Genomic DNA, 24,667 nt, shown 5'->3' on the forward strand with positions numbered 1-24,667 from the left:
TTGGTTTTAATTGTTGTTAAGTAATGTTTATTCTGGCCAAGGACTTTGTGAGCCTCATGCTCTGCCGGGGACGAGGGCAGGCCGGGAGGAAGCAGAGACAGGACACCTGACCCAAGCTAGCCAAAGAGGTATTCCATAGCACAGCACGTCATGCCCAGGGAGGTAACTGGGAGTTACCTGGAAGGGCTGGGGCACTGCAGGGTTGGACGAGGTATCGGTTAGTGCTCGGTTGGGGGCGGGGTAGAGGGGGTGAGTTATCGGTCGGCTGGTGCTGAGGTGTTGTATTTCTCTTCCCTTGTTTTCCTTTATTATTATTATTATTATTATTATTGGTGGTAGCAGTAGTGATTTGTGTTATACCTTAGTTACTAAACTGTTCTTATCTCAACCCGTGGGAGTTGCATTCTTTTCGATTCTCCTCTCCATCTCTCCAGGAGTAGAGGGAGGGAAAGAAGTGGGGGAGTGAGTGGACGAGCTGTGTGGATCGGTTTAAACCACGACAGATCCTGATTATTGACTGAGAGAAAACAGTCTGCAGTAATTTTGTTGTATATGTAATGAGCATTTTTCACAGTTGTAGGTAGAGGGATGGCTGAAGTGTTTCAAATTCAGTGAAAAGGTTCCCATTGACTCCAGGGGACTTTGAATTGTACCCTGACCCCGCAAGCACTTTATTGTAGGCTTTAGCTCATTATTTCAGGTTCACTGAAATCACTGGAACTGTTCTAGAAAATAAAGTATGTACAACAATTAGAGGCCTTAGACCATATGCTCTGTTTTTCTGCCTTTTTCTGTTTTCCTTCCTGCCTGTATATATGCACATAAACATTCTTGTCCCCTAAATATAAAAAATCCAACTTTTGCTTCACTTTCTCAGTGAAGAAGGTGCACTGAAAATAGTGAATGCTAATTTCTGCATAGCTAGTAGATCAATAGAAAAGTAAAGTGTCATACCTTTTATGTTAAAGGTGTCCCTGCCCATAGCAGGGGGTTGGAACTGTATGATCTTTAGGGTCCCTTCCAGCCCAAATCATTCTGTGATTTTATGATTCTGTGTGGCTTTGGCCTTCATTTCCCTCCCTACAGTCCTATGTCTGCTGTGCATTCTGGAATGCATTGTCTGTGGTCCTTTTCACATTTCAAAGCCCACCTCTGACTCTGGATGCAGTGAGAACCATGCTGCATTTTAGATTACCTTGCAGAAGGTCATCTTCTCTGGGTCAGTGCTGATTTTTAACTTGTTTGAAATGTCCATTCTAATGTAGTGCAGCTTGAATGGAGATTAAATGAAAAACTCATTTTGCTTTCCAGTTATTAGCTGCATATATGCCTTTTTATTTTTTTCTGCAGTAGTAGTAACCGTTGTAGTAATGTGCTCAGCAGTCTTGAAATTTTCACCTACCAAAGAAGCATTATACTTTTACTTGCACTGATGGGATTTGGTTTACTGATCTTGTTTTGTACTATTATTTTTCAGGCAGTTTAGCTTGCCTGGCCAATTAAATTAGTTGAAATTTGAATGTTATTTCATGCCAGTTCCTTGTGAGCTTCCAGTGAGTTTCTGGGTAGAGTTCAGTAATACCACGTTTATCTTCCATATTAAAGCCTTAAAAAATTTGCATCCACACCCATTTTAGGCAGATGAGGTCTAATGATCTAGCTAGCATAGCACTTAAGGAGGTTACTGCCCCTCAAATGTCCGTTGTTCGTCTGTGCTAAAGACTACTTCCATACCAACGTAACACCAGTAAAAGCATATCTATTAGGATACATATGTTTACACCATAGTGTAAAGTCTACATACATTCTTCTGCAGTCCAAAATGAGCCAGCATACTAAAGCAGTTCAGGCAAAGGCAGATATTCTCTTCTGATTGTACCCACTACCAGGCAGTGACAAAAAGCTGGAAATAATATCTTGGATAACTACAGGAGTTAACTGAGAAAGCCTTGGTTTAATTTTCTTCTTTTCTTACCCTCTCTTCATTTAATGTTTGTAATGTCATAGCAAGCAGTGTCATTAAGCAAAACCAAAACCACTTATTATAGCTAGTGGTGTCTGGTGCATGTAATTTGTCCCGCCCTCCCCTGTTTCTGGTCAGAATCCAGAGCTGCTAATTGCCTTAGCAGACTGAAAAGAAAATTAGTAGGTCACATAAGTAAGGCTAGCAGGTAGCTTCTGAGAACTTACGGAACTACAGACTCTTTGCTATCTTCATGTGCTGGAGGTTACCAGAGTCGGCTCAAGTTTGCTTTAGATGGTGCCTTCTTTGAAGGCGTCTTAAGACTTGTCTTGTTTAATTTTTATTTTAGTGGTAATATGCCCAGCTTGATGTTACCAGATGAAAGTGAGTCAGGAAGGCTTGAATAAAATACACACAGAGACTACTGTACTTCAAGAATACAGCTGTTATTTATCTGGTCAGGTAATCATGTAATATTTCTAGTAATTTGTCATTCTGTGCATTATTACAACACAATAATTTGTCCTTTCTGAAGCTGTGTCAATGTGGTGTTGTGCACTGGCATAATAAAGTTGTCTTACGTTGCTACTTAGATATAAAAGCAAAAGCAAGGCGTTTCATCCGGAGGCTTCAGTCAATTGTTGGTATTGCTGAAATGGCTTTTACTAGTATGTTGAAGGTGATGAGGGAATTCTTTTGAAATGTTAGTGAGGGAAAGAGATTTTTAGAAGACATAATTTACAGGTCTGCAGCAGATAGCTGCCTGCATAAAGGAGTTGCTAATGATAATAAAATTCTAAACTTATGATTAAAAGAGAATCTATTGTTTTCAGCTTGTTTGCTTTAGATTTAGTCTGATGAGGCTGTGTGGGAGGCAAACACCCTGTCACTCTTGTGTGATGTTTTTTCTCTTTATTTTCATTCAAACCTTAGCACAAGTACATAAGTCATCTTGGAAGTGGGGGCATTGGTTCACTGAAGAGTCAGGCAAATCTTCAAAGCTGAAACTGGAAGTAAAATGACAGAAAGTAGATGCTATGCGCATGAGTCTTCCAGGTGATCGTGAAATGATGCTGCTAGCAGCTCCATCTATAGTGACTTTCTGCTTACTTTTCTTCAATATGGGACAAGGTCCTGTTCCTCCTCTTGGTTGGTCAATTGCTAAATATCAAACAAATTGTAACAATGCTACCCCACATAGGGGTCCTTGGGAAGGAGAGTGATGTTGTAGAAGTGACCAGTAGGTCTGCCTCATCTCTCTTGCTTCTTTTCTGTGGATGCAAAGAAGACAGGCTGCACAACAGGACCAATTGGCATGGCGTGGCCTGATCTGTAGGTAAAATGGTTCTTGGGGAACAGTGACATTGAATATTTTATTGTGGCAGGATTTTATAAACAAGTACATGCTAAATGTAGAATGTTGGAGAATCTGGAATGGCAGGAACAAAATAGCTTTTGCTGTCTTAGTTAAATCTAGCTCATTGCAGTTGTTTTGGGTATGGTCAAATGGATTAACCCAGTGTAATTCCTTTAAATCTCACTATTTTTTTTTTTTTTTATGTAGAATATGAGTGCATTATGGGATGTTAGTACAGGAGCATCATTTTCTGTCCATGTAGACAAACGTCAAATTAGCATTCTTACTCCCCGAGTAATGATGTAATTGTGATTTTGATGTCTGTCACGTTTCAGAATTTCGTGGAGCATTCTGATTAAAAATGCCTCATAATGCTTCTGCTTTTCCTTTCACCAGAGGCCAGCAGAAACTGTAGATGAAGAAGAAAATGCAGAAGAGGAAAATGACTGTGGAGAGGAGGTATATAAAGGAGAAGAAGAATATTCAGAAGTGAATGGAGAGGAAAGAGAGAAAACTGCTAAAGAAAGAAGTGAAGTGGAAGAAAACAAGAAATTAAATGAGAATTACAAAGGTGAAGCAGAAGAAACAGAAGAGGATTCTGATAGTCAGAACCAGGTGAGTGTTCATACTCTCAGTTTGTTTTTCTTAAGTTATTGATGTTCATTCATCTCAGCCTTAGGCTTCTCAGCTAGTCTCTAAATAGCTCACTCCTGATAAGTTGCTGAGCGCATTTACAAGAACTTCAGTTTGAGGAAAAGCTGTTTTCCATCTGTATAGATCAGTTACATCAGTAATTACATTAGATGCTCTCCAACTGAGAAAGCAGATGTTTCTCACTATTTGATGAATCTGCATCTCTTGCTTTCCTGAGAATGCTGAATTTAAATAAATAAATAAATAAATTCTTGCAATTTCCAGAAAATGCATGGTCATTTATATATTTCCACCCTACACTGTCCTTTAGGACAGAGCAGAACGGTGTGTTCATGAAACCACCATGCCTCGTTATTTTGATGAGTTGACGTTCACGGAAGTTTCATTTCATAAAGGCTAGTCCATTGCTTTGTGGACTTTTCATCTCCTTTTCTTAGAAATTGGAAAAGACAGTGGAGATGAACACAATCCTCAAAGCAGGGGGCTTTTGTTGGTTCAAAAGCAAATATCCTTTTAATTTAGGAGCTATGGTAGCATGTTGTTGACTTCGATGGAGGTGTACAGCCCAGAAAAATAAAGTGGACTGCCCTGATTGTCATGTGAACTGACCAGCAAACAGAATGTGGGAATGAAGTATTTTGTTTGATGGGGAGAATCCAGATCTGAAAAGTGGGATTCTTGAGCATCAGAAGCAGAGCAACTTGCTGCATATTTCATGCCTATATGCTGCTGAAACCAGACTCTTCCTCTCTTTGTGACACTGGGATTGGCTTCTTGTACCTTGCAACTAGGCTTTCTTCTGTTTCTGTATGACATACAAGAATATTTTTCAATTAAGAGAGCTATATAGCGTGACACTTTCTTGGGCCCTGAACTTATTCAATGCTCAATATACTGATCTTTCGTTTGTTTTTAGAAAAGCTGAAGTTATTTATGGGAGTGGAGAAAGCGAGCATTTACTTTAAGTGGGTATGTGGGTAACTGATGTTTGGTGAAAGAACTTGGGGGGAACCTCTAATCTGAGTAATTTATCCTTTGGAAGGTATACATGTGTAAGGTAAATAAAAATGTTAATGTGATCATTCTCAGAAAACATTTTTTTCACATTGATACCTTGTGGAAACTTTAGTATGAGGTGCTAGCACTAGACTGAAATGAAGTTATATCTTTGTTACCTCGTGAAGTTAAAAGTACCTTTCCTTTTTCTCTAGGTCTATTCCCATCTTGAAAAAACATCCACAGCTCCAAGGGTGACAATCACCAGCCCACAGGAAAGTGAAAAAAACAGACCAGAGCAATGACTACAGTTGCATAGAGAGAAAAAATGTAATGAGCAAAATTGAAAGATTATAATACTTTAAATATAAAGCATGTTATTTTTCATAATTGATAACTTGTAATGGAAAGATAGTTCCCACATACCGAGTCTTGAAATAGTGATGCCATATGGACTGATTTAGAAAACAAACATTAATAGCTACTGGAAGAACATAGAACTATTTTTATAGGGTGAGATTTTCCAAATGGAGGGGGGAAATACAAGCGTACTGTATAGTAGTGTTAGAAATTAATTAACTATTCTGTGGTATAAGATGGCTAGCAGTAATAGAATAACTGCAAAAATGACACTGTTCCAGAAAAAGGAAAAGTCCACCACCCTAATTCAATATCAGAATTTTTTTGCACATTCGTTCGGAAAAGAGAAACATTTTTTACTTTTAATGAGGACATACATAGTTTCTCCTTTAGAATTCCACAAATATATGTTTTCCAGGCATAACATTAAGATATAATTAGAATATGTTCTTCTGTTAATGGATTTATGCCCATAAAAGCTGGTGTACTATAATTAGGTGTCAGTCCTAATGTTACTAAATAGTGGATTTTTAATATATTAATTAGAATTGTTTTTACATTCTAAAATAAATAGCTCATATTTAGCACTATGAATGTATGTAGACAGCCCACAATACTGCCGCTTGTTCTCATTTACAACATGAATGTTTATTGTCCTGCATCAATTTACTAAACAGTGACTTGTTACCATAGTGGGAAAAAAAAAAGGAGAGGAAGAGTATTTAGCAGATTAGTTTAAAGTTGAGTTTCGGTAGATTTGTAATCCAGTACTATGTGAAACTTAATTTATTAATGGGAAAAAAAAAATAGGAGAATAGGCCTGAATTCAGACTGAAATTACCATGAAACCATTCCTATCAATGGAGCCATTTAAATATGAAACACATTAGGATGAGCCCTCCAGTTTTCTGTAAAAATCGGCAACAATTGCTGCATTTATGAATCCTTTATGTAGCCTTAATGGTTGGAAGTGTGTCATCATCTTTTGGAGTAAGCTGGCTCCTTATCGGCTGTGGCTTAATTTGCATTAGTAAATAAGGCATTGATCCACAGTATTAGTTCTCTTAATGACACCAATTCTGTTACTCTTATTGTTTCTCTGTTAGCAATGGGGATAATTTGTATTTCATAGAAATGCAGCCCTGAGCATAATTTCATTAATTATACAAAAGAAATAGTGAATTTCCATATCATTAATGATGATAAATTATTACTATGAGAAGCTAATGTCATTTTTGTTGATTTCATACCATTAAGACAAAAATTACGTTTATGAACAAATTGAACTTGAAGCACTTTGAGGAATGTGAAGAACCACTTTTCATAACTGAAATTCATCCACACATCTTCACTTTTTCAGTAGAAGTTGAATGTATTTCCAGTAACTATTGAATATATTTTTCCAATAACTATTGAATATATTTTTCCAATGGAATAGAAACACATAGAGGTCCTTCAGCATGTTGCTAAGTATTGGCAATATAAGTATAAAAAATATAATGTTAAAACCAATAGAAACAGGGTTAGAACATTTTGCCCTATGGCATCTCTGAACTGTCTATGAGTCGTGTCTCCTTTGTTGAGCTGTCTGAGAAAGATCTGAGGGAATATTGCGTTTATGATCAGTTCAAAATAAGCTCCTAGCTTAGCCAAAATCTTAAGCAAGTGTTTTTGCTTCTGATATTTGATACAGCAATTAAGCCTATGCTCAAATATCTTGATTTCACTGGGGTTTAAGAAGACATTTAAAGTTAAGCAGAAGTAAAAACCAATAAACCCAACCAACACCTCAGAAAAACCCCAGAAACATTATGAAGAAAATAATTGTATGTTCTAATAAGGAAAAATGACAGAAATCCCTAGGGACCTTGATAGTTAATCCTGTACTGGAATAATAATATGCAGTAGCATTAAAAGCTCTCAAACAATACTTAACCAGTCAGAAAAGGCAGCTCTGTCTCCTCAGGGAGTTTAGGAGAATTTACCTGCTGAAACTTCTGTGCAAAGCTGACCTAAGAGAATGACTAATGCTGCATCTCTGCTCACTTTAAGCTGAATAGCTCATACACTTATTAGCTATTCATGAGTAAGCATGGTCTTAAATGTGTTGCAGAATCAAGACAAACAACAGTAATCTTTTACTGACATTACTCTAAATGGGCTTTCACTAGCAGTTAATGGTGTACCAAATACAGGACTCTACTTGTTGTCATTTTATTGCAGATTAAGACATCAGCAATCTCTGAAATGTTCTTCATCCTCAGAAATTTTAAGTTAATTCAACACCCAAAAATATTTGATGGAGATACTTAATTTGGAGAACATTTGCCTCAAAATATTGTACCTAGAAACAACATTTTGAAGAAACTGATGGATTTGTATGATGATTCTTTTCTCCTTTTGGTTTCTATTTATTCTGTCTGCCAACAGTTCCTGCCATTTCTTCCCTTTTCCCCAAGTGTTCAGTGTCTTCCATGTTTAAAAGTCTTACAGATATCAGTAAGAGTAATTTAAAAGCTGAAACTAAATTCTAGGGAAGTATAATTGGATCATTTTCTTTCATGGGAACATGAAATCTCTATGAGTGTTATTCAGCTTTTAAAATGTCTTCCCCTCTTTTTTTTTATTTTTGTAAGAAAGAGAGTATATATTTTTTGGAACAGCAAATCAGACTTCTCGGAAATAGAGATATAACCGTTTTATTGTTCACCTTTACAACAATGACAACATGAATCTTGTATCAAGTTCTTTTATATAGAAAAAATAGTTTATCCATAAAAAACAATGCTGATGTTAAAAAAGAAATTAAGCAAGAAGTCTTGGAAGGCAGACGCAGGGACTATGAGAATGAAGACCTTAGGTGCACTGTAGGAGAGGATCAGGTTCGAGATCATCGTGTCCAGATCCCTCTGTGCTGCCTTCTATGATGGGGCTACAGAACTGATGGACAGGGGTAGAACAGTTGATGTCATCTACCTGGACTTGTTTGAACAAGTCCAGAGGGCCACGCGGATGATCAGGGGACTGGAGCACCTCCCGTATGAAGACAGGCTGAGAAAGTTGGGGCTGTTCAGCCTGGAGAAGAGAAGGCTGCGTGGAGACCTCATAGCAGCCTTCCAGTATCTGAAGGGGGCCTATAAGGATGCTGGGGAGGGACTCTTCATTTAGGGACTGTAGTGACAGGACAAGGGGTAATGGGTTAAAACTTAAATAGGGGAAGTTTAGATTGGATATAAGGAGGAAGTTCTTTACTGTCAGGGTGGTGAGGCACTGGAATGGGTTGCCCAGGGAAGTTGTGAATGCTCCATCCCTGGCAGTGTTCAAGGCCAGGCTGGACCGAGTCATGGATGACACGGCTTATTGTGCAGCATCCCTGCCCATGGCAGGCGGGTTGGAACTAGAAGATCTTAAGGTCCTTTCTAGCCAAAACCATTCTATGATTCTAAGATAGAGGTGGTCTTGCTAATAGTTTTTCTTTCTTCATTTGCTGTGTGTGATGCCTTAACTCAGTTTTACATGAGAAATATGTTATTTTGTTAAGCTTATATAATGTTATTTTATTAAGCTTATATGCAACATTTCTGAGGGTTTTTTAAGACTTATTTTCTTGTTTTGGTTTTATTTTTCAGAAGAATTTGCTATTAAAGAGAACTATCATACAGATATTCTTGTGTTTTGTCTCATATCAAGACCTGTTTATGCTAAGTCTATCTTTGGGTGACTGGCTTTCTAAACCTAGTGATTTTGCAGCTGATATGATTCTGTCATAACTAGAACTTTCCAAAAAAGGTCAGATTTTGTAGTTTTCATGTTGCAGCTGTGAAAGGAAATACGCTGATAATTTAGCTATTACATAGCTATAAATCTAAGTTGCAAATCCAAGAATAACAGCGCAGTTAAATTGGCCCCTGGTTTTTAATGCTATAGTTCAGGTTAGGACTGGATTACTGTCATGTGTATACTGTTGAGCTGGTACTGAGCAAGTAATGTGAGTTCATTGGCAATACTTGAGAAAACTACCGGAACTTCTAGATATCTCCCTGCTGAAATGCCTAATTTCAGTAAAGCATTTAAGCATATGCTTAAATCCTCTGGGACTGCAGTTTTCATTGAATTTTATCTAATGCTTTGGTGCTTTAATATATCAGAGTCAAAATAAAGTTAGTTTCCAGAGAGAAATGGATGAAAATAAAGAAAATATAATCCCCACTCAGTCTCATCTGGGGTAAAGAAAAATAATTATGAGCGCAGAAGAAAAAGAGTAAGTATTCCAATTACTTGAAAATACGGGGAAAGAGTTATTGCTTGAGTATTTCGATTGATTATCCAAAAGGTACATTAAAATAAACATTAGATAATAAATACAAGTATAAAATGAAGTATCTTGAGGAAGGGTGTATTTATTAAGGAGTAGCAATCAGAATTATTTAATGGGATGCAGCTCAAGGATGTGTGGTTTTGGGTGGCCGATAGCCTTCAATTTAAATTTTAATCAAAAGAAATGCTTTACAGATGGCAATAGGTAATGAAACTGTCCACTATCTTTAGATTATCGTGCATGTGCATATTTGTATGCATTAACTTACAGGCATGTGTGTGAACACTCTAACTGAATGCATTCACTGTGTGTCCACGCATGCTGCTCACATAAATAATGTGCATATGCTATAATCTAAACTTGTTATATTGTTAGTGGTGGGAGAAAATATTATTGATTGTAGCTGAATTTTGATATAATAATACAAGAAAATATAGCTAAATCTAGTCATAACTAACCTCATAAAAAGAGTGACATGTCTTTTTAAGTTATTGCGTATTTTGGTGCTTTGCTGAGCCAAGCTCAGAATTGGAGCCCTGAAGTAAAACAGAAATAGTAGCCTAGAACTGACTGTGAGCTTGGTCATAAAGAAGTGGACAGGATTTGGAAAATTCAAGAAAGAAAGTGCAAGTCTTTACTACAGCATGTGATACCAAGACTCTCAAAGGTCTTTAGTATCAGCTACAGTGCTGGGAACTTCTGATTTAAACAACGGGGTATTTGGAAACAGTAGGCAGACTTCCAATAACCTCTGTGGTTACTAAGAATGCCTTTAAATATTAATATTTTTCTTGCAGTCATCTACAGCTCTATTATTTGTGATTTTATAAATGAATCTCTCATTCAGCTATACTTTTCCCTTGTTCCAAATGGGACCAAAATTTATTCAAAATACAGGTGTTATTAGTTGAAAGCTTCTACTCTCTAATCCTAAAACGGTTTCAAAATCTCTTGTTTGGTATAATCTATAGGAATCCAATTCTCTGTAAAATGATTCACAGTTCTGTATGTCAAGAACATGTAGATTCATGATTATGGTTAATGGATTTTCAAAGGCAGAGGATGTATGTATATAATTTATGCTGCGAACTCTCTGATTATTGTCCATGCATTTTGTTGTAAAAAAACAGGCCTTTCTTCTGAAAGTATTGTTTTCCTGGATGCCCACTCTCATGTGGTGGACCCCAGCCTTTGTGCTGGCACTGACGCACGGGTGTGTGTCAAATCCAAACTGTCTCTGCAAAATCACTTTTGAAAGCATTTACTTTTTCCATACTGTTCCATACTTTGGTTGTGTCCAAAACGTTGTTCCCTATTTAATTAGCAAGTTCTTAGGGGGTGGGTACCATCCTTTTGCCTTTGTGCTTAGAGGGGTGAGTGACCTCTCCTGCTCTTGAGAAAGTAAAGTCTCTTCAGACCTTAGTGATCTGTGGATTTTTCTGTTTGTTTTAGTTGGGAAGGACTTCTGATTTGACTAGAGATTTGATTTAAGCTCCTCTACCTCAGAGATACTTTACTGTTGTGTTTCTATTAATGCACACCATCTCTGTAGCATTCTGTTTCTCTGCTGTGTTTGCTTCTTCTAGTTTAGTTGTGAGAAAAACTATTGCCAAAACTAGTGCCTATATGCCATGGTTTTTCTCCCTTATAAATTGTTGGTGGAAGGCTGATGTCCTCTGAGAAACCCAAGCTTTTCACCTTCCCCTGCCTTTCCCTTATTGCTCCCACTGCCCCCTCAGAGTTAGCACCAAACAGGAGTTTACTTAGTAAGCCAAGAGTTAGGATTTACATCCACTGTTTAAGAGTAATATCTCCCTCTGTAGAGAAAGAGAAGTGGATGAAGGCTATTTCTCTTTCTCATGCAACACAAGGCCAAGTTCAAGAAGACTGAAGGGTGCATCCTTCAAAGCATCCTGACCATGTGGTAGCATATCCCATGACAAGGAAGATAGTGTAGCTAAACTTCTTGGGTGTTTCTGGCTGGGGGCCTTGCCCTCAAACACATCTGGTGATTGCAGATGGTCCTGTGTGTGTGAAGGGAGGCAGCCATCTGCTGTGGTAGCACTGTGCCTGCTCATGGGAATTAGAGCCTTTCCCTGGCAGTGTTAGTTTCGGTGGGCAAACTGAGGCAGAGGGGGTTTTGGGGATGGATAGGTAGCTCATCTCAAAGGCCTTAATACTGGTGCCAGGCTTTTTTCACTTACTAAGATCCATGCACAGGCAGATGTACTGCTGCTGCTCTACAGCAGGGAGAGCCACGGCACTGCTAAGGGCCCCTGACTTGGCTTCTGGGGGTGTGTGGGTGCTTGGCTGGTGTGCGAGGTGTTTGCCACCGCTTTCTGATAAATGCCTGTTTCTCTGGAAGCGTGTTCCTTCCACCACAAATAAAAGGGACTGCGCATAACACCTCCCTTTTTCAGGGCTCCTGTGCCAAAAGGAGTGGTGTGTCAGGCACTCAGCAGCATGTGATTCCCTAGGTATTCAGCTCCATCCACCCATGGCTCATTTCCCTGGCACGTGATGGTCCCAGCAGCTCTACCCACTTTTCCTGCGTACCTCTGCTTATGATCAATGAGCCTGTGCCATATTAATTCCCTTACACTTGGAATGCAGATTATAGTCTTTGATGCCTTGAATGCAGGTGTGACATGCAGGAGAAGCAGCCAGCAGCCTCCTTGCAGAGCAGATCTGGAGATACCTTGGTGTATGCTTTGGGTTTCTTTCAAACCAACATCTGTGTGATTCACAGCTGAGTGTTTTGAAGGTGAGGACTCCTTGTCCTGGTCTGCACTGCTCTTGGAGAGTGGTTTGGGAACTGCCTTATGTATGCCTGCCTGCTGGGTTGCTGCACACAACCTGTATGAATAGGCTTGGCAGCATACCAATTAGGGGCCAGAGCCACCTTAACATAGATGCCATAAATGCATCTGTAGAGAGGAAACCGTCTCTATCAGCTCTGGAGCTACTTTTGAGCTGAGGCCTTTGGTTTATGCCATTGGTTCAGGCAGATGAACTGTGTGAGCTGGATGATGCTTTCCCATCATACCTTAGGCAAAGTGTGTCCTTACACTGGAGACAATGCACTTGTCCAACAGTAAGGTCATCATACTCATCCACCCATCTGTGGTGGACAGATTATTGATGTTAAAAGTTAATTTGTTTTGCTTTTGTTGGTTTTGTTTGGTTGGGGGTTTCTTGTTTGGTTGGTTGGTTGGTTGGTTTGGTTTGGTTTAAATGTCTGCTTCCACAAAGATTCCAGCCACTGTACTTGCGTTGTTCTGGTCACAGGTTTTAGACCTGCAGCAAGATTTTCTGTGCTTGCAATATTCACTCATTGTCTCATCTGATATGCATTGACAATGACCAGTACTGATGCTTGAAATGCTGTGTTTCACCAGCTCTCTCCTGGGTATTCCTTCCTGCTCGCCTCTGCCCCCCTTCATCTCTCTCCTGGCTGTGCTGCCTCCGCTGTGTCACCATCTCAGGCAGGCTCAGTTTGCACCCACTCCAAGACATGCCTGGGCCAGGGTCCCTCTCGCCTCACCCCTGCTGCTCTCCTGAAAGCAGACAGGGAGGCTTAGGAAGGAAATGTCAGGCCTCGAAGTTCCTTACGGCATCAGGGAGATGCTGAAGTCATTAGGTGAGCAGAAGCAGGGAAATGATGGCGTTCTATGTGTTCTCCTGCTGGAGAACACATCCTCCTAGCCTCAGGCTGTGGCGTGTCTCTAGCTAGGCAACAGCCTGAAGCTGTAAGGCTTGAGGCTGAAATTGCTGGAGCAGCATATCTAGTACATAGTTAAACTGACTCGCTTATTAGCAAGTGTTTAGAAACGATCTCCTGTCTTTGTTTGCAAAAGCCTGCGAGTGGTAAATTATGTAAAAAGCGGGCCTTCAAAAAACAGCTGCAAATGATTAGACAAAACAGTAAGTTACTTGATGCTGTCTCTTCTGTCTACAGGGATGTTAGAAGTATTTGCCTGACCTAGTGTTAATATGCAGAGATTATTTTCATGCTAATCCCTCTGTAAATTATCTGACAGCAAAACTGAGCTTTGCCCTGTTTAATGTATATCAAGTGAACTAATGCCGGAAATGCTCACTCTGTGGTCTGCCACTCATCCAGATAAGAGCTGAATAAAAATCAGGGAGTGGATGGATTGTTTGCCCACAGATCAGAAGGCTCCAGAAGGAGCACACACGATCTCAAAGTAATAGAAATAATAGGAGACTATGTGGGTCTCCCCGTTTGCCATGATAATTCCTCAAGGCCACAGGGATGATCTGGCAAAACTCAAACATCATTTCTGTAAGTGGCACGTAGGCATTAACCCCAAATGACCAGTGCAGGGTAATGCTCTGTGGCGATCCCAGTTCTCGGCTGTGGAAGTGGTGGGATGAGGAGGGAGAGAGGCTATGCCTCCAAAGCCTGCTTGGCAAGCATAATACTGTCTTACTGCCCCTAACATACAGTGAGCTGAGAGGGCAGCCTGCTATGTAATGGCAGGATGACTGGTCAGTGCTGAATGAGCCAAAGTGCTAATTCCTTTATTTTTCCAAATTTATTCTGCTATTAGCCCTCTGATAGAAAGCTGCTGGCAAAGCGCATCCAACTAAGGTACTTGCAGTCTTTTGCTGCCTCCCTTGGATATCATGTTCTTGGGGGCTAAACAGCCTCCCCGGTGTGCAGGTTCTGCTGCCGCTCTCCCCCTGCCAAACCTCTCTCTCTGATGGCCGCTGATGAGGATGCTGCAGCCTTCCCCACACTGCTGCTGCTTTCGTGACGAGCTGTTTCCGTGCACTTGCGCATGATTAGAACTCTCATATGTGGAAATGGCAGGCTGAGGCTGTGGCAGAAACTGGGAATTAGATCTGCTTATAGGCAGCTTGGGAGGAGGGGATGTTTCTGCATCTGTGCCTTTGCCTGTGATTCACTGTGCACTGGAAACAAATGGAAAATAAAGGCGTCAAGACAGCCTAGAGGGGGAAGGACAGAACAGATGCTGAAGAGAAGCCTTATCTGTACAGTGTGGTGGGGGAAGCAGACCTAACCTTCAGAAGAACATCTATCCATCAAAATGAACTTGGTGATTACCACTTTGACTAAAAATGTGATTTCTTTTACCACAGTTGCAGAGAAAATGGTGTTGGGCTAAGAGGGGTTGCATTGTAATTTTAAGCCAAAAAAGACTAGAAGAGTGAAAAGAAATAAGGTGAATCTGAAGAAAATTAAAGACTCTTGAGCAGGGAGGTCAGAGGGCTGGGAAAAATACAGCTTGGCTCCTTAAGCTGTATTTTGTTTTGTGCTCTTTGGAAAGGTGATGGTAGTCAGTGCTGGGAGGGGAAGTCACGGGCACTCCTAGGGTGGGACATGCACTGCAAGGAGAAAAAGATGCATGAGAGGGGAATGATATGTGCAGGGACAGATTGCCCTCAGCTTCACTAGAAAGTACCTGGGGAGCTTGACTGCCCCTCACTGCTCCCCAGCTGGAGGCTGTACCATAGGCTCTTTCAATGAGAACAGCAAAAAGCATGGCTCTGCTGCTCTTCTGCTGATGCTTCAGTTCCTGCACCAAAGGATGAAGGTGTTAAAACACTACAAGGAAATGGATCTTGAAAATGTTTCTACAATGTCTTAATCTTTCCAGCTTCTTAGTAGCAATAGAGTAATTTTCTGCTTAGTATTTCCACAAAAGCCCTGTGAGGCACTGATACTCTGCTGAGAAGGACTGTAGCTTCTGGAGGTCTCTGTTGTGGAAAAGCTCTAAGCAACTAAAACAAGATTTAGCAAGGTGAAACGTGTGGCAATGTTAGCCATGACAGCGTTACCAGCTTTGCTGCTGCTGCTAAATTCCAACATACTTCCTATCCCAGCAAGCTTCAGTAGGTTCCTCGAGGGTTTTTTTCCCCTAACACCTGGGTAATGCCATGCCATGACTCATCCTCTCTTACTGCCAAAGCATGTTCAGTTGTGCAGGAGCAATGCACAATGTGATTGAGTGCCAACTGCTTGGATTAGCTCTATTAGGCCAGCTGTCCTCTGAACAAAAATACAGCGATGCTTGCATGTGTTTATCTACCTGTGGGGTATGTTTTAAGAAGGACCGTATACCCACATAGGTACTTTGGGTAAACAAACCTAACCTCTGCTTTCTTTTCCAGCAGCATTTTCATTCAAACTTCCAGTGGTGTTAGGAAAAGGTAGGTGGAGAGAAGGGACTCAGTAATAGCTACAGGAGCCAGCACTCTCATCTCCTTCAGTGAACTTCGCTGTAGAACTGAAAATGTCACATTTCCCCCATGCACGGTTTTTAATTGAAAGCTCTCCATTGGAAAGGTCAGGGCAGCTTGACTCTGCTGCCCACACACCGATAGCCAGGCAGCCGTGAAAGCTCATCACGGTAAACACAAATCCTCTCAGCCTGGAAATCAAGTGCTGAAGTACTCTCTGCCTGGAATAACGAACGAATGGCAGCAGTGACAACCTGTCCCCGTGTCCCAGCCCTGCCACGTGCCTTGTGAGGAATCGCTACCCACCACCCCTCTTCTTGCTGGCTTGCTTTGTAAATATTGCACCGCTCCTAACTTACCCATCTCCTCATCTTTTCCTGTTTAGCACTGCTTCATCTGCTTCTCCCCTGAGATTACAGTATTATTTTTAAGCATCAGGTGCAATGTGCTTTTGCACTTCTAACATATGGGTGCCAGTGAGTTGTTGGACACCCCAAAACTCACTTTGTTTCATTCCCCGTAATCATGTGCATGTGACAAGCTCTTGATTGCCCCTCTTACCAGTGCTAACGCCTGTACGCTGCCATGGAGTTGCTAAGACAGGCACTTTCTTTGAAGAAGAAAATTTTACTTCTGCTGCTGTCAGCCCCGATAATTACTGCAGATTCAGCCGCAACTCCCAAAACATGTATGTTCTGGTCTGTTTGAGGTGTGGAAGTATGAACCAAGTCACCGCCCACAAACTGTGGGAAAGAGGAAGGGAAAGGGCACAGCTGTTACCATGTACCTGTTGTTAGTGCACTGGAATCTTTTTGATTCAGCACCAACGCAATTTCCTCACCTATGAAAGCTGAAAGCACAGACTGCATTAAGAGACTCTGAGTTCCAACTACTGATTTCTCCTTTCAAAATATCTTACTAAATTGATAGAGAAACCTGTTTGATAAGAAAGAGACTTTTCACAAAATCCATCACTGGCTCACGCCGAGAGTTTTATTCAATCCATTCAAAAAATAGACAGAACTATAAGGTGGCACATATTGTCAGAGAGTACAAATGTCACATCTTTCTTTATACGGTTTAATTTAAATCCATAGATTAAGATAGTGAAATAATTGCCCTGGGTGGGAAAATAATTGAGGGTCTTCCATGAAAGGACAAGTCTTCAAGTTAGCATTTACACAAATGTATCTGGTTAAGCATAACTTTTTCTATCCTCTATAAAAATATAAACAGCATTTCAAAATGCCTTTAGATAAGTGTGTTAAGGTCATCTAACATGGCATCAATGTACTGACAGAATATGAGGCTTGGGCATGTCAAACCACGTTTAGTAATCCATACCCATCCGAAAACATCGTATGAGCTTCAAACATAACACAATGAAACAATATCAAACCAAAGATACACAAGTACATATTCCTCCTTCCATATAAATTCCTTCTACTTCTTTTTGTTAATATGGCAATAAACAAGACAGAAGAGGCAGTTACACACAGGTGAATTGTAACTCAGGATCAAGTATAACTTGCCCTTCCCAGAAAGTAACATCACTGGGAAGCGAGATGCACCAGGATCAAATTAAGGGCACTCACTGCCATGTATGTTTTACCCGTGCAGTATTAGGCTGTAGAATGTGACAGGACAAGTGCAAATTACAAGGGCAGAATCTTTGCTTCCCAGACAGCAGAACCAGGAGTTAAAGGTAAGACTAAACAGTGTTTTACTGGCAAGAAGAAAATTAAACAAAAAGCCAGCTCATCTAAACTTGACATAGTAGGATGTGGGGTGTTCTTGGTACAGCTGTCATAAATGCACCCTATGTTTTCCAGGGATGCAATCTGATAAGCTAAACACCTAATCATTGTTGCAAGGACTTACTGGTTCAACACAGATTAAAATGTTCAAAACCACTGAATATATTGGTCACAGACCTACTCACATCACTTCCCTCTTCCCAATCCTAAATTTGTATTGGAGCAGCTTCCCTCTCAGCTGTGTGTTTGTATAGCAGAGCACTGGATGTTGTAATCGACTAGCACGTATGCCAACAACTGCTGATATTTTCCAGTTAAAGTGATCTACAGGTGAGAAACAAAACCTAAGGGAAAGGTCAGGTTTCAGACAGAGGTTGGACATTTTGAACTTTGGACAAAGTGACAGGTATCTTTGATTCTCCCGGTGCTGGAGCTTTTGTGACTGGGTTTGCATGGGCTTTTATATCAGCTATTCTCTCTTTGAATCTCTGCTGGAGGTACTTTTCTTCTTTGGAGTAACTTTTAGCAAAAGCAGACATCAGCAGACACACTGCCACGCTGGACCCTCCAAAGCAAAACAGGATTGCTCCTGCCAGCTTGCATATATCAAGTGACCCATTAAACTGAATGGCACGGGTATCTACCACAACAAAATCATCTTTCCCAAGAGCTTCGATTTTCGGTGGCACAAGAAAACCCACTACAAGAACCGTTAAACCTATGAGCATAAAAGCCGTCCCAGAGATGAGTCCGACCTGGAAAACAAAGAAACAAAACAAATTAATATGCATTCCAATTTTTTATGGGTAAGTGTTCCTAGAAGGCATCTAGCTTTCACAGTGTCTTGCAGGTAGAGTTTTCTCTTCTAGGAGAAGGACAATATTTTTCTTTCAGGTCTTTATGAGGCACTACCAGAACTGTCTTTTTACAACTTCAATTCAGCATTTACATTTCTGGAAACAATGGAACATGCATTTATACATCCAAAGAGCATTTCATGTCCAAAGGCCCTGTCACAGACAGAATCACAGATTAAGCCCAGTGCTGTGTGACAGATTTATTTCTTTAGCTTTAGGTGGTGGTTAGGAGCAACACTTCAATCCCTGCTGATAGCATATAATCATAGTGTCATATTCACCACTTGCTTTTATACCACGAAATTCCTTCGCAGGTTTTAGAAGGAAGTTGCTATTGCTATGAACAGATCACAGACTATTTCTAGCGCATTACAAGTGTAAGTGAAAATTTGGTTTGCACAGAATGCCCCTACCATCAGAGCAGAGGGGTTGAATTAGATGGCCTCATGGGCCCCTTCCAGCCTCTGATGTTCTCCAGTTCTGTCAAGTTCCCTGACCTTAACAGAGACCTTGCATTTTTCTTGATCCCGAAGTCACACAGTCCTAGAGTTACTGCTGTTAACCTACCAGTCCTACTCCCAGTAGTTTGGGAGGACTATTGTGGTTGCAGAGGAAAGGTAAACTACACTTTCAAGCTATGTGTGGAGTTTCCCAGGCAACACAGTGATGTTTCAGTGATATGGCTCCTTGTGACACAGAAATTAGAGGATCCAAAGACCCTAGAACTCCCTTGGAAATTGATTCACCTTGGTAAGAGCGCCCTGCTTTCAGACAGATTGTAACTCAATCATCTCAGGGAAAACTGAGCAACAGGCAGCCTTAGTCACTTTCCCATGTAACTTAACTCATGAGTTACAGGAGAAAGTACTGCAATGTGAGTTTCTAATGCCAGTAAACAGCAACATGCAGTACCTTCCAGAACGTAGAGCTCCACCTGCTAGGCGATCTCTGGATCTGAAAATCATCCTCATACTCCCAAATCGAAGCTGTGCAGTCCTCATAGAACTGATGCAGGTAGGACCGAACTCCATAGCGTTGGTACCCTCCCTCAGTGCCGCCCTGCGCATGCTTGGACCCACAGATGTCAGCATAGGAGCTCATCCTTCCTACCTGCAACAAGAGGTTCCATGCAAAATAGATTATTAGTGATGCGGCAGGAGAGGAAAACTAGAAACTCTCCAGCTGACACGAAGAAAAGCGTCCCAGGAGAGACATTTCCTTCATGTTTTTCCAAACAAAAAAATGAGCCCGGTAAAGTTGCATGCAGTGATCCAGCTCAAGAGAACCCAAGGCACTCAGTGTCTTGGCACAGCCCAGCCTGAAGGTGCTGAAGGGAACATTCCCTCCCGTATGCAGGGTGCCCACTCCCCATCTTTTGTACCAGCATGCTACTACATTTCGGTGCAGACCGAGAAAAGCAGAATATATCAGGTAAGGTCCTACACCTGGGTCAGAGCAATCCCAGGCACAGCTACAGGTTGGCCAGAGAAGAGATTCAGAGCAGCCCTGTGGAGAAGGATTTGGGGGTGTTGTGCTGGTCAATGAGAAAATTAAGAAAATGAAGCTTCAGTGTGCGCTTGCAGCCCAGAAAGCCAACCGTATCCTGGGCTGCATCAAAAGGAGCGTGGCCAGCAGGTCGACGGAGGTGATCCTGCCCCTCTACTCTGCTCTTGTGAGACCTCACCTGGAGCATTGTGTGCAGTTCTGGTGTCCTCAACATAAAAAGGACATGGAACTGCTGGAACAAGTCCAGAGGAGGCCCACGAGGATGATCAGGGGACTGGAGCACCTCCCGTATGAAGACAGGCTGAGAAAGTTGGGGCTGTTCAGCCTGGAGAAGAGAAGGCTGCATGGAGACCTCATAGCAGCCTTCCAGTACCTGAAGGGGGCTTATAAGGATGCTGGAGACGGACTTTTCATCAGGGACTGTAGTGACAGGACAAGGGTAACGGGTTAAAACTTAAACAGGGGAAGTTTAGATTGGATATAAGGAAGAAGTTCTTTACTGTGAGGGTGGTGAGGCACTGGAATGGGTTGCCCAGGGAAGCTGTGAATGCTCCATCCCTGGCAGTGTTCAAGGCCAGGTTGGACAGAGCCTTGAGTGACATGGTTCAGTGTGAGGTGTCCCTGCCCATGGCGGAGGGGTTGGAACTTGATGATCTTAATGTCCTTTCCAACCCTGACTATTCTATGATTCTAATAAAATCCAGCATCCCCAAAGGGCTCACACTGCTTCTCATGCAGACTGCTTCTTGCTAGGGTGTGCAACCTGAAGAACTAGGAACTGAGTAAGGTTTTTTAATATTTTTTGTACCAAGCTTTTGAAATGCAGGACTAAACGCTGATAGAACATTCATAGCCATGAGAAACAGAGGCAAAACAAGTCCCAGACAGACTGAAACGGTATATATCTTGTACTTAAATATGGATAATTAAAACCAAAAAAAGATGGAATGCCATAACAGCACCAATCTGCTCACTGGAGTGAAATTAAAATACTAAACCTGTGGCAAACCGCTGCTCCTTTAGAGAAGTCAATGCCCAACTCCTACTGACCTTAATAAAATCATAGTTTTGTCTGCTATGAAAACTGCCAACAACGTTCCCTCCTCTTTCCACTTCATGGAAGTTCTCATAACACACAAAATTTATATTTAACTATGCAGGCCCTGGATGTGAACTTGCTTCACAGGTGTGATGCTACGGAATTCATTAAAGTAATACTAGCCCCTAAAAACTTGAGCAACAGGTCCATGTTATTTAAATTGACTGATTTGTCTTTAAAGAAGTTCAGAAAGTCTTAGTCCAAAGGGGACTGTTAATCAGTACTTGCATCTGAATGTCAGAGCTCAAATTATATCAGCTTTAAGCAGCTCATCTGATTGCCACAGCAATTTTACTTAAAGAGAAGGAAGGAAGGTCTGACGTGCTCACAGCACCCAGGGCCTCCAAATTTCACAGCCCTGCAGGCCTTTGCCCTTCAGGAATGAGTGATCTTGATGCATACATTTTGAGGTACAAAACTAAAAAAAGAAGTGGTATGGATATAAGTATGTAATCTAAAGTCTTGTGTGGAAACACTTAAAGTAATTCTACTTTTGGAGCCTGTTTGAGCAAAAAGGAAGTTTTTCTCCGCCTAAGGTCAACAAAGGGGAGGACCAGACATAACATGACCAGATAGTGTGGCCTATCAAAGCTCCCTTGCATTACTCCAGCTGCCACGAGAAGATAATTTTAGAGCTTCTCTAGTTATTCCAGAAATCAGGTAAGGCACATTGCAACTGTAGTTACTGCAATAAATTTACCCCCCCCCTCGATGTTATGTGACAGAAAACTGTATAAATATGATCTTGCATTCACTGCACTGTCTGTAGGTTTAGTCAAGAGAAAGGAGGGCATTTTGTTACTAACAGTTTGACAAAGAATTGTCTATAGGAACCACAAAGCCTGGAATCACTTATATTACAGCTAGATTCTTTAGCAATCTGAAATGTTAATAGGTGGATTTGGTCAGGCATATGAGAAAAATGATAAATAAGAGCTGAGAGATGGAATAAAAACCAAAATAATGATCTTTTGCTTGTAAGATTTCTGATAGCATCAAATAGTATGACCTTCTAAAATAGAAGGAAAAAAGAGGACTGCCAACACCACTAATTCTTCTCAAGTATTGTATATTAGTCCTACTGAACATTTTCCATATTCTCAGACTCTTCCACTTATAAGTGATCTCCCATCTTTTGCACAACATCTTGTCTACTAGAGAGAAGGGAAGAAAGCTTCCCAGCCCTATATGACTCATAGAAGCAGCCTGGTAATTTGGCCTAAGATGGTCTCTCTTCTCAGCTGCAATGCAAACATAATGTTGGTGTTCTTGCTACTTACAGATGGGGCAGAGGAACTGACACAGTCAGACTATGGTGGGAGTAAACAGTTCTCCATAAATAAGAAGGAAACATGTGTCACAGCCGTCAATTTACATCAGATGAATAAATACTGCAGTAGCTATGTCCTCTTAAGTGTTGATGTATATTTGCATGTCTCACCTTTATGGCTGCAAAATTAAATGCTGAAATGTTGGACAACTTGTTAAACAGAGAGTCACGGTTACCCAATCCGTGCAACGCACAAGATCAGAACACGCATGCAGTGGTTTAATCATTAAAAGTTCTTCTGTGCCTAAACCCGAGGTGCCTAGGAACACGTGGGATGTATGATCACAGCTTCAAAGCACACCACTGCATAGTAGCAATCCATCCCCTAGCAACTTTTGTTTCCATGGCAAAAGCTTGTCCTGTTTACTTTGAGCTTTACTATTCTCCACTGATCTGGGGAGATGTGACTGGGTTTGTGAGCAGGCAGATTAAAAGATGAGCAAGCTCTAAGATAAATCACTCAATACATTTCCCAACTACTTTGCTTTCTTGTTGTAGGGTTGGACACGTTTAAAAAACCCCTAAAACATATGTAAGAAATTGACATCTGAAAGGCAGGACGAAGCAAATGAGGATGTGCCATTGATCTGTGGCACACAGCACTAGATGTAAGCCACAGACGGTGATAGGTTTGCATAAGTGAAGTCTCCCTCTCCAGATTTACACACTTGTACCCTTCTGTTCAGAGGGCCGTGTTTCCTGCCGAAAGCAAGTTCTCTGAAAGAGTGAATACTGGAATAAATAACCTCCCTTTGACCGCAGCCTCCGAGATGGCCCTTTTGATACCTCAGACCCGTGTCATACCAGCCTCCAGCACCTCCCCAGGCCAGACGCTGGCGCAGGCCGTGCTCAGCCTCACCCTGTCCATCACGGCCGACGTGAGCCTTCCTGCGGCCGCGGCTCCGGCCTCGCGGGGGCTGGGGGAGAGCGACGAGCTGCTGCCGCTGCTCCCCGAGGGCTCCCGCGGTGCACGGCTGCCTTCCGGGGCGACTCCTGCGCCGCTGCCGTGCACGGGGGAGCCAGCGGGGCCTCCCCTGTGCGGGGACAAGGCCCATGGGGGGGGCACAGGGGGCAGCGGCCGTCGCCAACGGCCGCGCAGACCGGAGCGCCGGAGGCTGCGCCGGGCGGCGCGACCCGCTCTCCATCAACCGCTTTCCGGGCGAGGCGGAAGAACCTCTCAGCGCCCGCACTGCGGCGGGTCTCCCGGTCCCGGTCCCGGTCCCCACCGGCACCCCTCACCCTGCATCCCGCCGCAGCTCCCGGGGCCCCGAGGGCAGCGGGGCCGGCCCGGCCGCGGCGCCCCCTAGCGCAGCGCATCGCGGCGCGCATACCCCCGGCGGCAGCAGCCTGCCCCGGGGATGCCCCTCACCCGGGCCGGGGGACGAAACCCGCGGGTCCCGCCGCGCACACAACTCCCCATCCCTTCTGCGGGCGACCGATGCCCCACCGCCGCTTTCCCCCCGGGAAGCTCGGTGCCGTACGCCTCCTGTGCGGAGCCCCCCTTCCCGACGCCAGACTGCGCAGCCGAAGTTTGCGGAGAGGCCCGGTGCCGCGGCCGGGGGTTACCTGTCCCTCCCGCCGCTCCCCTCAGCCGGCTGAGCAACCGCAGCGGCGCTAGCTGCGGCTCTCCCGCGCCGGTCCCATCTCCGCTCTGCGCCGCGCCGGCCCCAGACACCACGTATTATGTACGGCCCGGAGCGCCGCTCGCTCCCGCTCCGTGCCTGCGCACTGAGCCGCCGCCACCGGGAGCGGAGGGGCGAGGGGAGAGCGCGGGCCGTCGCCCCCGCCCGGGGCCGCTTGTGGTGGGGACAGAGAGGGGACGCCGGGCGCAGGGGGTGTGCGGTGAGGAGGGTCCCTCCGGCCGGGGCACCGGCGGGGCCGTTCCCCGAGCCAGGCGGGCGCACTGGGTGGCTGCCCCAGGTGCCCACCAAGGTCGCCGGGGTGTCCTCCCGAGGTGCGGGAGCAGGAGGGACCTTGGGGCAGGTCTTTAACCGCCGCCCCCATCTCCCATCCGCTGTTAATGAGCACTGAAAAATGCAGACTCAGTGTCTTGTCCGTTGGAGCCGATAGACATTGCGAAAGATACGAGCTGCAGAGAATAAGGCACTGAGATCAAAGGGCTGGAGGAATAAATCAGTTGGCAGGAGACCCAGATGGTCTTTCAGGCGAAAGAGTGACGCTGAGGGCCAAGCGTTAGTGTGTCGGATCTGTCCTGATAACAATAGGTTGGCTGTTCAGTGGG

General features: G+C 42.9%; 2 protein-coding genes across 3 annotated transcripts in view; one reads left to right on the plus strand and one right to left on the minus strand.

Annotated features, from left to right (window-relative positions):
* The window catches only part of DCDC2 (doublecortin domain containing 2), a 58,530-nt gene extending 50,311 nt beyond the window's left edge, over positions 1-8,219 (plus strand). Inside the window, exons 9-10 of the mRNA XM_065667213.1 lie at positions 3,717-3,935; positions 5,186-8,219. Of these exons, the coding sequence (XP_065523285.1) occupies positions 3,717-3,935; positions 5,186-5,275 (309 nt within the window). The 3' untranslated portion in view covers positions 5,276-8,219. The remainder of the gene's footprint in view (positions 1-3,716; positions 3,936-5,185) is intronic.
* An 8,628-nt stretch (positions 8,220-16,847) lies between these two features.
* On the minus strand, positions 16,848-24,403 carry NRSN1 (neurensin 1). Of its 2 annotated transcripts, none has more exons than XM_065667216.1 (3): positions 23,992-24,403; positions 19,403-19,600; positions 16,848-18,388 (listed from the first exon to the last, which is right to left on the minus strand). In XM_065667216.1, exons 2-3 carry the CDS (start codon positions 19,589-19,591, stop codon positions 17,990-17,992), a joined length of 588 nt encoding a protein of 195 aa, XP_065523288.1. In that variant the 5' UTR covers positions 19,592-19,600; positions 23,992-24,403; the 3' UTR covers positions 16,848-17,989. The 2 variants fall into 2 exon arrangements, with proteins under 2 accessions (XP_065523288.1, XP_065523286.1); XM_065667214.1 differs by lacking the exon at positions 23,992-24,403 and adding an exon at positions 23,285-23,568.
* Between the last annotated feature and the right edge of the window lie 264 nt (positions 24,404-24,667).

Source organism: Lathamus discolor, chromosome 2 (assembly GCF_037157495.1).
Source record: "Lathamus discolor isolate bLatDis1 chromosome 2, bLatDis1.hap1, whole genome shotgun sequence".
NCBI lineage: Eukaryota > Metazoa > Chordata > Aves > Psittaciformes > Psittacidae > Lathamus > Lathamus discolor.